At 38.3% G+C, this 17,065-nt stretch overlaps 3 protein-coding genes across 7 annotated transcripts in view; all 3 read left to right on the top strand.

The window, feature by feature from the left end:
* Nucleotides 1-4,094, top strand: part of LOC107684837 (uncharacterized) — a 31,436-nt gene extending 27,342 nt beyond the window's left edge. Inside the window, exons 3-5 of the mRNA XM_016481208.1 lie at nucleotides 3,121-3,354; nucleotides 3,437-3,538; nucleotides 3,619-4,094. Of these exons, the coding sequence (XP_016336694.1) occupies nucleotides 3,121-3,354; nucleotides 3,437-3,538; nucleotides 3,619-3,695 (413 nt within the window). The 3' untranslated portion in view covers nucleotides 3,696-4,094. The remainder of the gene's footprint in view (nucleotides 1-3,120; nucleotides 3,355-3,436; nucleotides 3,539-3,618) is intronic.
* Nucleotides 4,095-5,145: 1,051 nt separating this feature from the next.
* On the top strand, nucleotides 5,146-8,050 carry LOC107684836 (uncharacterized). Of its 4 annotated transcripts, none has more exons than XM_016481205.1 (7): nucleotides 5,146-5,315; nucleotides 5,403-5,598; nucleotides 6,643-6,981; nucleotides 7,192-7,425; nucleotides 7,600-7,671; nucleotides 7,755-7,847; nucleotides 7,931-8,050. In XM_016481205.1, exons 2-7 carry the CDS (start codon nucleotides 5,442-5,444, stop codon nucleotides 8,005-8,007), a joined length of 972 nt encoding a protein of 323 aa, XP_016336691.1. In that variant the 5' UTR covers nucleotides 5,146-5,315; nucleotides 5,403-5,441; the 3' UTR covers nucleotides 8,008-8,050. The 4 variants fall into 4 exon arrangements, with proteins under 4 accessions (XP_016336691.1, XP_016336689.1, XP_016336692.1 ...); XM_016481203.1 differs by having other exon boundaries at nucleotides 7,746-7,847; XM_016481206.1 differs by lacking the exon at nucleotides 6,643-6,981 and having other exon boundaries at nucleotides 5,153-5,315; nucleotides 7,746-7,847.
* A 1,714-nt stretch (nucleotides 8,051-9,764) lies between these two features.
* Nucleotides 9,765-17,065, top strand: part of LOC107684838 (uncharacterized) — a 21,775-nt gene continuing 14,474 nt past the window's right edge. The window contains exon 1 of one of the 2 annotated variants that reach the window (XM_016481211.1): nucleotides 9,765-9,937. In XM_016481211.1, the coding sequence (XP_016336697.1) occupies nucleotides 9,781-9,937 (157 nt within the window). In that variant the 5' untranslated portion in view covers nucleotides 9,765-9,780. The remainder of the gene's footprint in view (nucleotides 9,938-17,065) is intronic. The other variant, XM_016481212.1, reaches the window with a different exon arrangement.

Below are 17,065 nucleotides of genomic sequence, written 5' to 3'. Positions count from 1 at the left end.
TTATTTATATAGATGATTACTTAATGGTAATACAATATTTGTGAACACAACTGTGTATGTCAGACCATAAATCCCCAAACACTATGTATGGGGGCTTGCTTTGGTGTTGCCACCCCTCATAGACCCCATGCCACCCCTTTGCCACCCTAAAAATTATTTTCTAGATCCGCCCCTGACTTGGGGCTTGCTCCCTGGTTTCCCAGGGTTATTAGCCGGTTTAGACTATCCATGTTAAATTCTAACTTGACTAGTTCAAATCGCAACAACATTATTTATTGTTGCAACAAGCTACAGTTTGATATAAATGTTACTTCTTCTTTTTCTTCTTCTACACATTTATCCTAGTTTCACTGTCAGTTTTAGATTTATTTTAGTGCAGACTAACAGCATCAGCATCTTCCCCCATAAGAGGAAACTTCCTCTTCAGATATTTCCTCATTGTGCTGTGAAGACGCTTGATGAGAGCCAGAACACAGACAGACAGAAGTCCAGACGATCTGAAGCAGCATCACACTCTTCTGGAAACTGGACTTTAGAGAAATTATGCTCATCTTTGGACTGATGCTGCTGCTGCAGACTGCTGCATGTGAGTCACTTTCACATCAAACTCATCTTATCATGCTGATCAGTCAGATTAATCTCAGAAGTAAAACACAGTAATATTCAAATGTTTTTCAAAACTTACAGTAAAAGAGTTGGATGTTTTTGTTAAAGATCCCAAAGTGATAGTTGTGACTTTAAAAGTTTGTGGTGGTAATTCAGAAATAAAGTGCAGGAGTCTGAATTCCCTCCACAGCTGACAGAGCTCCTCAGAAATCTCCTTCTGTAAAGTATAACAGCTGATTATGTACAAAACGTACAAATTACTTTACCTTTTCAGGAGCTTTCAAACAAATATATCATTTCCTTCATTTTTTTTTTTTTTTTTTGCACTTCTATTCTTGTTTTCACACATTATCACGTGGTTCAGCTTTATCGCTGCTACAGATCTCTAACTTCCTCTTCCCTACATTTTGTTTTTGCGCAAATAACATGCCTCTATATCAGTAATAATTATATTTTAAGCATTTTTGCATGAAAATATTTTCTTTGCACTCAAAATGTGATAGGAGCACAATTCAATTCAATTCAAGTTTCACGATACAAATCATTGCAAAGCAACTTTACAGCAAATTAAGTGTCTACAATATTTAGTGGTAGCTTATCAGTGGTGACTGTCAGTCAATGTACGTATGGCAGAAATGTACGGAAAAATCAATTAAAGACGTAATCAAACAGACGATGAACACTATTAACAGCAATTATTATATGATGCAATCAAACTTGTAGCAAAATGTGGTAGTTCTGTATGTTGTTTCAGGGTTGGCATCATCTGAGGTCCTCTGAAGGTTTGGCATCATCTCTTCTCAGGTGTTCTGGATCCAGACTGAAGCTTGTGTAAATCCTAGTTACCACGGGATGTCAATCCCAGCAGAAACGGAGAAACAAATAGAGACATACCGTATTGACCCGAATATAAGACGATGTTTTTTTCTTGGAAATACATCTGAAAAAACGCGGTCGTCTTATATTCAGGGTCTAGACTTTGACATGTCAATAATACACCCACAACAATAGGTGGCGCCAAATACGCATAAAACGAGTGTGCCATGAAATACGTAATGTATGTAATGCGTGTTGTAAAGATCGCGAGTAAAAACAAAAGAAAAAGAAAACCTTACAGCTGCATGAGTCGTGACTGTCACGTTAGCCTGATGGGACCAAACTCCCTTTGTGATTTTAAAACGTAAGGCAGTACCCAGATTTGAAGACTACAGTAAGATTTAACTTCTACTGTTAATAAGATGTTGGTAGGCTACTATTAAGCCTGCCCTTGAATACCTGTATAGTTTTGTAATCGATCTATGAGTATGTCATGATCTATAGTGTTCTATATCTATATGTTCTAGATCTATATAGATCTATAGTCTGTAGATATCATTTTTTTGCAGGAAGGAGCACAATTGAGCAGACACAACTTTTTCTAATATTTTAGACATAAAAGGAAGATTTGAAATGGGTCTATAATTTGGCAGTTCACTATGATCTAGTTGTGGTTTCTTAATAAGAGGCTTAATAACCGCCAGCTTGAATGGTTACACAATTCAAAGCAGAAATTTCATAGCAATCCTTGGCATTAATAAACATTAAGATGTCATGGGAAAAATGTTCCAGAAGCAGCACATACAACAATTACTGATATTTCTATTTATATTGTGCATACATACCACCTTTTATTTATAAATCCAGATATGTGCATGGCAGTTTATACACCAGACATCTGATGTTCTGGCTGCTGTGCATGTATTTAATGTTATATGAATTACATTATGAGCAATGATGGATTGGAGATGCTTTTTCTGTGTGTTATACATGTCTTCCACTAGCTATTTTTTTAGTTGTTTTCAAAAAGTGGTTGGGGCATAAAGAAAAACTGCACTTGTTAAACCATTTTATGATGTTTTTAGGTGATTATTAAGAACATCATTTGAAAACCTGATACGTGAGTCTGATACGTGTCTTCCGTAGAACTTATGAATATTTGTGTGATTTGTGTCTGATTGAAATTCATGATGAGAGAGATGATATTTATACCAGCAGTAACACTCTGACTCTGTCTGTCGATGTTGGTACATTTCATTTTGTGTGTGTTTTGTTCTTTAGGTCTGGATCGGTTCTGCAGGTTTGATCACCTATATTCGATCAAACAATGTTACGCAGCTCTGGGACACAAACTCAATCTGCAGATGAAGCTGAACCCTCAATATCAAGACCTTCATTTGTATAAGAAGTTAAATGATGGCAGTATACTGGAAGTTTTTAGCATAAAGAAAAATAAAGAGCATAAACATGAATCCATCAGAAACAGATCTGAGTTCTTCTTTGATAATTTGACTCTGATCATAAACAATGTGATCAAAGCAGATTCAGGGACTTACACATCACATGTCATTGAGATAGATATGGTCATAGCCAATGATCTTCAAGTGATTGTTGAAAGTACACAAACTCTCTCATCAGACTCATTCTGTCTTGACATTGACTGGTTATGTGTTGACTGTGATGTGTCCCTCCCTCCAGCTCCTATTGGCTCAGTGGAAGTGTCAATCATCTGCTCCTCCAGTGGGGTGATGAGGGTGTCCTGCTCCTCTGAGGGGGATCCGCTCCTCTACAGCTGGACTCTGAATGGAGATCCACTGATGGATGGAAACAGCAGCATTGATCTGGATGAGGGAACTGATGGAGACATCAGCTGCAGCGTGAAGAACCACGTCAGTCACACACAGAACACCATTAGAGTCCAACCCTGTGCTGGTGAGATCATTTCTGTGAATCTGCAGATATCAACTACACACAGACTGATTGATTGATTGATTGATGTGTTTGTGTTGTTCAGTGTGTTCAGTGTCTGTGGTGTTTGTGCTGGTCTGGTGTCTTCAGCTGATGGTTCTGTTGGGTCTGTTAGGAGGTTTTCACATCTACATGAGACACACGTCAGGTGAGAGACGTTTATCATCATCATTATGGATTTGACATGCAGATATTAAGAGTGTGATGATGATGATGTGATGCTTTTAGGAAAGAAGCAGGAAGATCAGAAAGTGAGGATGAGAAGATTTAGAGAAGGACCTGAACACACAGCAGAAGATTCATGAGAGCAGCAGATCTTCTGTATTTTATATGATTTTTAACATGTTTAGACACAGATGTCTATTTTTTATTCATTTGTAAGTGGTAAGTGATTCACTGCTAGTGGGTGACTTCAGTGAACCCATCAACCAGCATTTATATGTCTTTTTACCTGATCTCAGATCAGTTTTATAAATTTGTAGACATTTATAATGACACAGTTGTATAAAAGCAAGAGTAGTAGGCACGTTAATCTCTTAAGTCTCTTATTAGTCTGATTAACCAAGCTCTCCATAAAACAAACAAATCAAGTTAATAAAAGACAAGTGAACAAAAGAACACAGACACTTCATATTTAATGGTATTAGATTATTTGTTAATTGGATTACACTTTCAATAAATCATTTCCAATTGGTGTGTAAATGGTGTTTTGATGCATGTTTGGTTTGAGTTTTTGTTGCATTTACATCTGACCAGCAGGCGTCACCAGCGTGTAGCGTTTCAAATGCAATCCAGCGTTCCAAAGCAATTGGTTCAAATGATTCGAAAAAAAAACCAAACTGGATTTGATTTCCTTGTATCGTGCATGCTGCATATTACTGATATTAACTATATGATTTTTCCGTACATTTCTGCCATACGTACATTGACTGACAGTCACCACTGATAAGCTACCACTAAATATTGTAGACACTTAATTTGCTGTAAAGTTGCTTTGCGACGATTTGTATCGTGAAAAGCGCTATACAAATAAACTTGAATTGAACTTGAATTAATGTGAAACTTTTCATTTAACTAAAAATGCATTTAGATTTACAACCCCCTGATTACTGCTGTTTTCTCGAAAACAACCTAAGTTTGTACTGAAATTTACTTCTTACTGGTAGTGATGGTAGAAAGGAAGCTTTTTAAAATTTCTTTTGAACAAACTATTTTCAATATTTGATCCAATCTGATGAGCCCGGTCTCATGAAAATGCATATAAATAGTACGCTAAATAAAAACAGAAAATCGTGGTATTGAAACGCAAAAATTGACTTTAGCATGCATATGATATGCACGTGTTTGGCGTGCATATAATACGCAGTTTTCGCATACATATGATACGCATCTACCCCACAAGGGAACATCATCCATCATGATTTTGTGTCAGACCTCGTGGATTCAGACTTGGGTAAAAGTTGACCGAAGACATGCAAATTGTGACATGTTTCATTTAGTAGATGTTTGTTTGTCAGCAGCGGTTTTTATGGCAATTTTTCCTTGCAGTTCATTATGAGCACTCCTGTTATAAAAGCAACCAAAATGTCACACTACTGTGTCGATGAACACACACGAAGATGACGATGAAGATAACCAATCTTTAATAAACCAACTGATATGTAATTTCACACAAAGGACTAAAAAGACAGAACTGAAGTAGGGTGGCTAACGAGGGACAGACAGGTGAGGAAGATTAACTAATAAGGACACAAGGGCACGTGAACTACACAGGAAGGAAGACAGGAACTGAATAAACCACAACTAAAAGTTCATAATAGTGACACAAAGGGTGACAAAAACAGCTTATTAATATATTAAATAATGTCTTTATGAAAATCTAAAACTGCAGAAGCATTAGTCAATGGAAATTCCCCACCTTGATGGTAAAGCATACATATGTTTTATATATTTCTGTGACCTTGCTCGAGACCCCAACCTGTGAATGATCTCAACTTCCTCTTCTCTCACAGAAACTGTGCAGTAGTTTAATAACTATATTGTGAGCACATATGAGTGTCAGTCGCTCTTCTGTCAGAGTGAGAAGTGACTGTGTGACTGAAGTAGCATCACACTCTTCTGCTGGGATTGGACTCTTCTGGAAACTGGACTTTAGAGAAATGATGCTCATCTTTGGACTGATGCTGCTGCTGCTGCAAACTGCTGCATGTGAGTGACTTTCACATCAAACTCATGCTGCTGATCAACTCCCATATAAAAACACTGCAATATTACAATGGGAGTTTTTTCAAAACAGTCTGCAGTGATCTGTTTTCTGGTCTTAACAGTGTGTATCAGTGGCAATTACAGTATGTCAGATAGAAGTTTTTAATTCACAATAAAAGAGTGCCTGTGTTAAAGAGCCATGAAATCAAAGTGATAGATTTTAAGGTCTTCTTAGAAAAAGTATAACAGCTGATTTTGTACACCTTACGAAAATTAACCATGATTTACCACAAATTAAACCAAAAAACCATGGTTACTATAGTTAAACCATGGTAACCACAAATTAACCATTGCTACACTAACTGTAGTTTAGCCACGGTCTTTGTAGTAAAACTGTGGTTATACAAATGGTAATCAATACTACACTTTTACTACAATAAAAAATAAAAGCATTCACCAACTGATAAAAATGCATTAACTTTTAAAGAGTTTGGAAACTAAGCTAACATTTGATGATAATGTTGGTTCTATTCTTGTTTTTTCTACATTACGTCATTCTGTTACTCTTCTTGTACAGCTCTATTTCTATTTGTCTACCTTCCCCTTTTACCTCTCTAAAACAACTCTGCTCTTCTCCCTTTCCTCCATGTTCTCAATTTTCTACCACAAGTTTATATCTGTATCTTTGCACTCATGCTTTGGAAGCAACATATATGGCTAATATTTCAGTGTATTTTAGTAACTGTTTCTGCAGCTCCAGAGTGATTAGTCACATGATGTTCATGGCTCAGGTGATTGTGTTCAGACCTGAATGTTCATAAGCAAAGATGGAAGAGTCAAATCACTCACTTCCACATCTATCATTGAGAGGAAGGAAGGAAGGAAGGAAGGAACTCCTGCACCATTTCATGTGGTTTTTGATCTGGATCATTATTAGGAACATGTTCATGATGACAGTGATATTTATGCACATCTCTCTCTCTCTCACTCTCTCACTCTCTCACTCTCTCTCTCTCTCTCTCTGTCTGTATGTGTTTTGTTCTTCAGGTCTGGATCGGTTTTGCTGGTTTGATCAACCAGATCCCTGTTACGCAGCTCTGGGACACAAACTCAATCTGCCGGTGGTGCTGGGTGCTAGTAATTATAAGCTGAAAATAATAAAGAGAATAAACAACACAAAAGATGATCCATTTTGTAGATTTCAGCATGGCAATATGGAGGAGACTGGATGTGATCTTTATAATAACAGACCAGAAGTGACCATCATTCATGGGATGCTGATAATAAACCGTGTGATCAGAGCAGATTCAGGGAATTACAAATTAAATATTTACAGCTCACAGATCATACAGACATTTCAAGGAGATCTTCAAGTGATTGTTGAAGGTACAGAAACTCTCTCATCAGACTCATTACAATCTCATGTTCTCCAAAGATCTCACTCTCATGCAAATGAATCAGTTGAATCTCTGTGAAGGTTTTTATTCCTGTAGCACACAGTAAACACACTACAGACTCCAGTATTAGTACGAGTCGTGTGGAAGAACAAGATTCTCCTGTGTTTGTCATGTGACTGTGATGTGTCCCTCCCTCCAGCTCCTATTGGCTCAGTGGAAGTGTCAATCATCTGCTCCTCCAGTGGGGTGATGAGGGTGTCCTGCTCCTCTGAGGGGGATCCGCTCCTCTACAGCTGGACTCTGAATGGAGATCCACTGATGGATGGAAACAGCAGCATTGATCTGGATGAGGGAACTGATGGAGACATCAGCTGCAGCGTGAAGAACCACGTCAGTCACGCACAGAACACCATTAGAGTCCAACCCTGTGCTGGTGAGATTTTCATATACGAATGCCCAGATACTGTACATATGGAAACCAGAGCAACTAATAATGCAAGTCTCTTAATTCTTGAAAAGACTTTGTTTCAGCTTGATCTCAGCAGTGAATTGTGTTGATGTGGTTCAGAGAGAAAGCAGGTGATTCTGTGCTGATGTTTTATTACAGGACCAACTACTGCAGCTGTGACCTCTAGTTTGACCTCTGCAGTGACCAGCAGCACACAGACATCAGAATGTGGTACGAGTTTAACAAACACACTCCTGGAAACATGAAGGATGGGTTTTGTTTTGTGTCTAATTGTTGTTGTTCAGTGTGTTCAGTGTCTGTGGTGTTTGTGCTGGTCTGGTGTCTTCAGCTGATGGTTCTGTTGGGTCTGTTAGGAGGTTTTCACATCTACATGAGACACACGTCAGGTGAGAGACGTTTATCATCATCATTATGGATTTGACATGCAGATATTAAGAGTGTGATGATGATGATGATGTGATGCTTTTAGGAAAGAAGCAGGAAGATCAGAAAGTGAGGATGAGAAGATTTAGAGAAGGACCTGAACACACAGCAGAAGATTCATGAGAGCAGCAGATCTTCTGTATTTTATATGATTTTTAACATGTTTAGACACACTTTTGCGTTTTTTATTCATAAGACCTTAGTCTTAGTTATTATAGAATATGGATAAACAATACTGTAAATGGAATTCATGTTGAAATTGAAATGAACTTTGGTATCAAGTTAAATAAAAAAATAAATATTTTAAACGGAACTGTATTTCCTGTCAAAAGTCACAATATCACTGTTAAAATTTAAACAGACATTTAAAAAACAAACGTATAAAAACTAAATCCAGACAGAAATCTTTTTTTATATATATATATATATATATATATATATAAATAAATAAGTGCATCTATTACTGAAGAACACAGACACCTCATATTTAATAGTAGACCTATTAGATGATTTGTTAATTGCATTTAATAGATTACACTTTCAATAAAACATGTGCAATTGGTTTGTAAAATGTGCTTATATGCATGTTTGGTCTGGGTTTTGTTGCATTTACACCGTTGACCGTTCTGATCAGCATTCCGAACCGACTCGTTGAAATGAATTTATTAAAAGTTTTAAAAAGCTTAGTTTCTATCATCACTACCAGGAAGAGCAAGTAAATTTGACGACAAACTGAGGTTGTTTATCAAGAAAAGTGTTTTTAAAATGGCAGTAATCAGGGGGTGTTGATCTTAATGTTTTTTAGTTTAGCTCTCTAATTCAATACTGATCATTCAAAAATGTTTCATGCATTGGGTCACACGTTTGGACCTCCGCTCCGACCCCATCAGAACCTGACCAGTCCCAGAAATGATAGCTGTTGTTTGTCTGTTTATTACTGTGAGGCCCGTTTCACACTAGATGCGTTAAGTAAAATATTTTGTTCCTGAAATCCATCCTGAATACTGATATTTTTTTATCAAATGCATCCCAGTCCTACTAAAATGTTTTGAACAACACTGAAGGTTTGATCAGAACCAACACTGGATTACATGATCAAATCCAAATTCAGAATGCATTTTCCCTTTTGAACACAACATTTTCAATATTTAATTCAATTCGATATCTGAAACCCAGTCAAATTTCTCTTGAACTGCAGGAGACTGAGGTCAGACATGAAGCTGAGGCTGAAACAGGCTGCTGTTACTATGGCAACAGACTGACCGCTCTGTGCTGATGGAGACCTCGTGTGATGAGCTTGAGTAATGACAGAGATCTCAGTCTCATCATTTCAGTACAAACTCAGCTTCTTTAATTAGACAAAATGTTCTTACAAACTGCAGTAATCAGTGAGAGCTTGTTAATACACTTTCAAACCGCACATAAAAACTGACTTAAATTATAATTAACCTTATGACAACTTTTTTGGCTGTTTTTTGTTTGACTCAGCGCAGGTCATTTTGACCCTCATATTTTTGTTTCAGCATTTTATTCCTTATATGTGTCTCCACATGGAGAAAAACACGAGATATTCCAGAAACTTCTGAGGGTCAGTTTTCCAGTGAAGTAAAACGGAACATCATCCATTATTTGTGTCAGACTTTGTGGATTCAGACTTGTGTAAAAGTTGACAGAAGACATACAAATCGTCACAGATGTTTTTTTTAGTAGATGTTTGTTAGTCAGCAGTGGTTTTTATTCTCACCACAGACCGTTTTGTTTGCATCTGCAAAATGACAAAAGTACATGTGCTGTTTTTTTTTTGCAATATCTTAAACACTAAACTGTGAATGATCTCAACTTCCTCTTCTCTCACAGAAACTGTGCAGTAGTTTAATAACTATATTGTGAGCACATATGAGTGTCAGTCGCTCTTCTGTCAGAGTGAGAAGTGACTGTGTGACTGAAGTAGCATCACACTCTTCTGCTGGGATTGGACTCTTCTGGAAACTGGACTTTAGAGAAATGATGCTCATCTTTGGACTGATGCTGCTGCTGCTGCAAACTGCTGCATGTGAGTCACTTTCACATCAAACTCATGCTGATCAACTCACATAAAAACACGGCAATATTACATTAAGAGTATCCAAAACAGTCTCCAAGGATCCAGTTTTCTAGAGGTGTCAGTGGAGTATTAAATGATGTCAGATAGAAGGGTTTGTCATTGTAAAAGATAATCTTTTTTTTTTTTTACTGCTTTGAAGCAGTTTTTAAGAGCAAGTGGTATATTTTGAAAACTCAACTCATCTCACAACAGATCCAAAAAAATAAATAAATTTTGCAAACATTTCAGCAAATTTTCAATCATTCAACAAATCACGAAATCACTAAGTATTCATTCCACTACACATGCGTTCGTCTAACTAAATTGATCATTCACAGTAACAATTATGAAAGGCAGTTACTATCAAACTTTTCATTTGCTTCTCTTCTCATGTAGTTTAATACATTTGTCTTTCATTTAATCTATCTGATCTTCATGGTTAAACAATTAATAATTTCCATAGATTTCTAGATTCTATAGAACTTGTTTGCAATTTTCTGAAACTTGTAATCAAATAAATATATACACTTGTTATAAGTCTATAAGCAATTTATCTCAGATGAACAATGTTTGAAGTGTGTGTGTCAGGGATCTGGATGGAGGACCCAATTGCAGTGTGAGTAACAAGGGTTTGACAAAACAGATCAACACAAAAGGGTTGTGAGGTGCACAGGTGATACCACAACAGGAACAACGCAAACCGATACCTAGGGAAGGCCACTGGAACAGCCTCGGACATCAACTGGCAGAATACAGCAGCAGAGGCGGCGGCAAGACCAGGCCGGTGGAGAGACCAGAGCAAGGCACCAGAGAGCTGAGCTCAGATACTTATTGACCATAAACTCTGAAGCACCCCCAGACAAAAAAAAAAAAAAAAAAAAAAAAAAAAAAAAAAAAAAAAAAAAAAAAAAAAAAAAAAAAAGTTACAATTATTATTAAATTAACCAACAAATAATTTAAATATCAACCAAAAAATGCAAACAAAAGATCAGGACTAAGAGAACTAAATGAACACTAAAATAAAAGCAAAAAGACAAAAACAGACAAAATCCAAAAACAAGGAGCAAGACAAGAACATAGAATTACAAGAGACAAGACTAAGGCAAGGCTAGAGCACAAGAACTAACAGACAGGAACACATACTCAGCCACATCCACAGACAAAGACAAACACAGTGAGGGAAAGAATGACCACAGACCAGCCAAGACAGTAGAGCAAGGGGCACTATAAATAGGGAGGAAAACACACGAGGAACAGGTGAGCACAATTAGACCAACAAGGCTAACAAGAGGGTGTGGTAAAGAGGAAACAAGGAGGAGGGGCTAGAGAAGCACATGGCTGAGAAAAACAAACTAGGCCATGTGCTGACACAGGACAACAGACACAAAAAACAAAACACAAGACAAATGGAGTGTCAGGGCAGAACCCTGACAGTGTGTGTACAGTATGTATGTATGTGTGTGTGTGTGTGTGATCTTACTCTTGTGTTCAATGATTACGGAACCAAATATTCCCATTACATATTACAATAGTCTTGTTTCAAAACAATAGTTATGTGAACTGAAAATATATAACTGTATTGAAAACATGAGATCAGGGTGTCTAGCAGTGTTTACAAGTATGATCAGTTTGGATTTGAAATGTTTTGAGAATGTTTCATGTGAAAAGGATAACAAAGAGAATACAAAAAAAAAATAAATAAAAAAAATAATAATCTGTGATCTGTGTCTGATATAACAGTTTTTTTTCACCTGCTTACACACATTTTCAAAACTTTGCCCCTTTTTCAAACAAGGAGCAAGACAAGAACATAGAATTACAAGAGACAAGACTAAGGCAAGGCTAGAGCACAAGAACTAACAGACAGGAACACATACTCAGCCACATCCACAGACAAAGACAAACACAGTGAGGGAAAGAATGACCACAGACCAGCCAAGACAGTAGAGCTGTTTGAGTGTCAGCTTTCAGAAATTGTGTGACAAGTAAAGATTGTGTGTGTAAGCAGTTGAAAAAAACTGTAAATAATGATGAGAGAGCTCTATATTAGCAGTATCACTTTGACTCTGTAGATGGTACATTTGTGTGTGTGTGTGTGTGTGTGTGTGTGTGTGTGTGTGTGTACTAGTAAAAAAAAGATTAGAATTTGTTCAGTTCGTGTTTCTATTTAAATCGAGTGTTTTGCACAGGTGTCTGTTAGGCTAGTGTTTAGGGGTTGGGTTAGGAGTTAGAAAATATAATTAACCTGATGTAAAAGCAATGGAAGTCTATGAAATGAGTTTATTAAACAAATTAAATAAACATGTGCATTTGTGTTTTTTCTTCAGGTCTGGATCGGTTCTGCAGCTTTAATCAATCAGATTCCTGTAATGCATCCGCAGGAGACAATCTCTATCTGCAGATGGTGCTGGGCGCTCGAGATCAAGTGCTGCATTTGTTTAAGGAGTTTACTGATGGCAATGCACTGGACATTTTTAGAGTAAAGAACAATAAAGAGAAAAAAAACTGAATACATCAGAAACAGATCTGAGTTCGTCTTTGAAAATGGAACTCTGATAATAAACCGCGTGATCAGAGCAGATTCAGGGAATTACAGATTATAGCTCTATCACTCAGACGGCATAAGAACATTTGAAAAACATCTTCACATTAACATTGAAGGTACAGAAACTCTCTCATCAGACTCATTACAATCTCATGTTCTCCAAAGATCTCACTCTCATGCAAATGAATCAGTTGAATCTCAGTCTTGTGTTTCAGGACTCTTGTTTTGTAATGTGTTTCTGTGCTCTCCTGTGTTCAGTGTCCCTGTTTGCCCGCCTGCCTTGTTTGTTACCATAGAACCATCACCATAGCAATTCATTAGCCCCTCCCCCTTGTTACTCTTGTAAGCCTGTGTATTTAAAAGAAAGTTCCAAACGTTGGTTTGGGAGGAGCCTAATCATTCAATAACACTGATATCAATAACACTGATTGATTGATTGATTGATTGACTGCTGTGTTTGTGTTGTTCAGTGTCTGTGGTGTTTGTGCTGGTCTGGTGTTTTCATCTGATGGTTCTGTTGGGTCTGTTAGGAGGTTTTCAGTTTGTATGTTAGGACTAGGTGTTATGATCCCAATATTCAGCACCATTTAGCCGCACCATAGAACATTTTCCCTTCACTGTGAGCAGAACACAGCAAGACGCAGCAATTGTTACGCACCGATTTTGGTTCAGCAAGAATCCAGGATCATGGCTTAATCCATGTCCGTGGTACTTGCCTCAATACCCAATAATCAGTCGTGAATTTACAGTTAAACAATAAGAAAAATGACTAGTATGGTAAGATGGATAAATGAAGATGGTACAATTCTTCGCTGCAATCATTGGGTGGGGATCCTTGAAGTTTTGATGATATGTAATGCTGTGCATGATGTGTACTTATCTTTCATGGGTGTTGCCAGTGAGATACCTTATCTGATGTCGATCAGATCCCAGTTTCTGTGCAAACTTTAGCCTGGGTGAAAGATGCCTTTTGTTGAGGTGATGTTGCCAATGACCTTTGTATGGTGTTTCCACCAAAGCAACAGATCATCAGTTCTGTACCCCAGCCTCATTGGGTGTTTCGGCCCTTTATCACAATTTGTATGGTGTTTCCACCAATGCAACACATTGTCAGTTATGTAACCCAGCCTCATTGGGTGTTTTGGCCCTTTATCACAAGACACCCTCAGACGAGGCAGGCCCATGACAGGCTGATCAGACCCGAGTGTCTGTCACTTTGTTACATGGTCATTTGGCAGCCCACAATGTGTCCATCCGCTTCAGCCACAACCAGTGGCTGCTTCTTTCAGTGACAGTGGCCAGTTCCCTGACTATCCTCTGCTGGACCTGGTCTCTGATGCCTAACTCCTTCAGCAGCCTTATAGTGGAACTAGCCACAAAGCCCCTGCAGCCCACTTCCACCGGGTATACTTTCACTGTCCAGCCCCGCTCCTCTGCCTCAGCTACCAAGTTGGCATATCGCAGCTTTTTCCTTTCAAAGCCCTCGTTAATGGCCTCTTCCCAAGGGACTGTCAGTTCGACTATTATGACGATCCTACTGGAGTTGGACCAGAGAACCAGGTCTGGGCACAGATTGGTGACTGCAATTTCGATTGGGAAAGTGAGTGTGTGGATTAATTCGACTCGCATTTCCCAGTCCCTGGCTATATTCAGCTGGCCTTCTTCAGGGGACAGGCACTTAGCCTGCTTTTTCGCCCCTTCCCTAACAAAGGACTGCCTTTTTGGTAAGGTATTCTTGGCATTTTGGAGGATGGCGTTTGTTGACACTCTCTTGGTCTCTATTGCTGCCGCCCAGCTCACTCCAAGTGATTTTACGCTGTTCTATACCTTCCCACCTCATCCAGCGGCCTTGTTTGGCTTGGGAGACTGATCTAGCGCATCTAGTTGCTTCCTCCTGATGGCGTACCTCCTCCACCACCAGGTGTCGCTGTTCCTTTGCTGTTGCCTTTTGCCATTTAGGTGTTATTATTCCCAACCCAAGTTTTCTCTACCATATTGGACTTGCCCCACAATATCCCGGTGTCTGAGGGCTGCCTTTGCATCAGCAACTGCTGTAACTGGATTCCATTTCCTCCCTGTCGCCAATGTTGGAGCAGCATCTCTTATACAGAGATCGCGGGATTCTTTGAGCGTCATCTCCAGCCTTGTTTTGGCGCATTTGTACTCCTTCACAAGGCTTGAAATAGGAAGAGAGAGAGCTCCATTGCCATACAGCCCTATGCTGCTAAGGCATTTTGGTAGCCTAATCAATTTCCTCAATTGTGTACTCACCAGTCTCTCCAGGTGCTTGGCGTGAGATAAAGTGAGCTCGTACATGGAAATTGGCCACATAAGGCGTGGCAACAAACCAAATTGGAAGCACCACAGCTTCAACTTCCCCGGAAGAGCTGTACCATTGATTCCCTTGAGTCCACTGACTGTTTCTTGCCTGAGTACTTCCACCTGTTTTGAGTCTTTAAGGTCTGCGGTGTACCAACATCCAAGGCTTTCGATGGGCTTTTCCATGACCGTTGGTATGGGCTCTCCCGCTATACAGAACCTGACATTAGTAAGTTGGCCTTTGACAATGGAGATGCTGTGAGATTTTCTGGGTTTAATCTCCATTTGTGCCCATCTGATGTTTTCCTGGAGCCTATCCAGCAGCCGCTTAGTACATGCTTTAGTCATTGTGAAGGTAGTCATATCATCCATGTATGCCCTGATTGGAGGGAGCCGCAACCCATTTTTCAAACGTTCCCCTCCAACCACCCAATGGGATGCCCGAATTATGATCTCCATTGCCATAGTGAATGCCAGTGGAGAGATGGTACAACCTGCCATTATTCCAACCTCCAGCTGCTGCCAGGTGGTGGTACTATCCTGTATGGTAATACAGACCTGAAGATCCCGAAAGTAGGCTTTAATCAACTTTGTTATATGTTCTGGAACATGGAAGAAGTCGAGTGCTGCCCACAGCAGCAGATTCATGAGAGCAGCAGCAGATCATCACATCTATGAGAAATGACTTCATAATCTCACAGATTCTCACATCAATCCAGCTTTCAGCTATTGAATAAAACCAGGAGAAGAAACTTATATAATAGACAATGATCTTTACATGTGTTGTGTCTATTTCTTGTAGAGTATGTTGATGTATTTCTGGACTTTGTGAGCATTATTTCTGTCAGGTCTGAATCAGCTGCTCATCAGTTTTAGTTATGAAGTTCTTTTTTTTAATTATTTGTACATCTGTTTTTGCATCAATTTTATTCATTAGTTTTATGCTTTGAATGAACTAGCAGTATTTGTATTGCATTACATGAAACACCTTTTGTTCATTCATGATAAAACTCTTCTGGAAGACTGTTAAGTTATTCTGTGTGTTTGTTTTCCACATCTGGAGTTATTTCACATTTCTGCTCTTGCTCTTTTACTTTTTCTCTGCTGGTTTCAGTTGATTTCTTTTCATTTATATTTTTTGTTTAGATGTTTTATACAATAGAAACTGTTCCCCTTGATCTGTTTCTTGGTTTTGGTTTTGTGTTGCTGTCTGTTTTGTGATTTTAATCTTCTGCTTTAGAGTTTTTTTTTTTTTCTGTAATGTTTAGTATTATATTTATCTTTGTAATATATTTGGCCAAATCTTGATAAAAAAACTATTGCTTCAGAAATGTGAATATAGATAGTGTTAAAGTTATTAAGTAAGGTTTTCACTGGGTTTCACTGATTTTACAGGGCATTGCCACTGAGACTCAGGTGTGAATCTAAACTTTCAGAGAGTAGCTCTTGCACTCTTTAGAATATTTTTTTTTGTGACCGAGAAGTGATTCTTCTTGTTATATCTTTCTCCTAGTTTCAGTCTTTTTTTGTGTGTATTTAAGTAGGAGCTGTTGACCCACATTGACCATCTCTGAAAAACTTCTCTTTCTTCTTTCTTTGTTAAAGTCGTGTAATTTCCTGATGTGTCAGTAGAGCTGCTGTCTGTCAGTGAGACTCGATCTGACACTCTTCTGCTGGGATTGGACTCTTCTGGAAACTGGACTTTAGTGAAATGATGCTCATCTTTGGACTGCTTCTGCTGCAAACTGCTGCATGTGAGTCACTTTCACATCAAGCTCATCTTATGATTCTGATCAATCACTGATGAATCTCTGATGAATGTAATAGTACATTGAGAGTCTGAAGTGATCTAGCATTAGAGTTTTCTGATCTTGACTGTGTGTGTTAGTGGATTATTATAACATGTCAGTGTTTACATCACAGTAAAACAGAGACTGTTTAAGACCCATAAGTCTGTATGTAGTCTTTTTAGATCAATTTCAGCGGATAGATGTACATGTGCATTTGAGTCCGCACTTCTCATAGATGCTGCATCCCAATTCACCTTCTTATACTACATCATAAAAGTATGTGCACATTTTGTGAAGAAGTACCTACAAAATTGAGTGTGTAGTAGAATAGTAGACGATGTTTGGGACAAGCTACTTTATCATGAATGCGTCTTTAACAGACACTCTGTCGCTTTACATGCGTCCTGTCACTGTTTAAACCATATATATATATATATATATATA

This window comes from Sinocyclocheilus anshuiensis, unplaced genomic scaffold, assembly GCF_001515605.1.
Source record: "Sinocyclocheilus anshuiensis isolate Anshui unplaced genomic scaffold, SAMN03320099.WGS_v1.1 scaffold121, whole genome shotgun sequence".
Classification (NCBI taxonomy): domain Eukaryota; kingdom Metazoa; phylum Chordata; class Actinopteri; order Cypriniformes; family Cyprinidae; genus Sinocyclocheilus; species Sinocyclocheilus anshuiensis.
The sequence above is the reverse complement of the archived record's forward strand: the minus strand, read 5'-3'. Positions and strand labels throughout refer to the sequence as shown.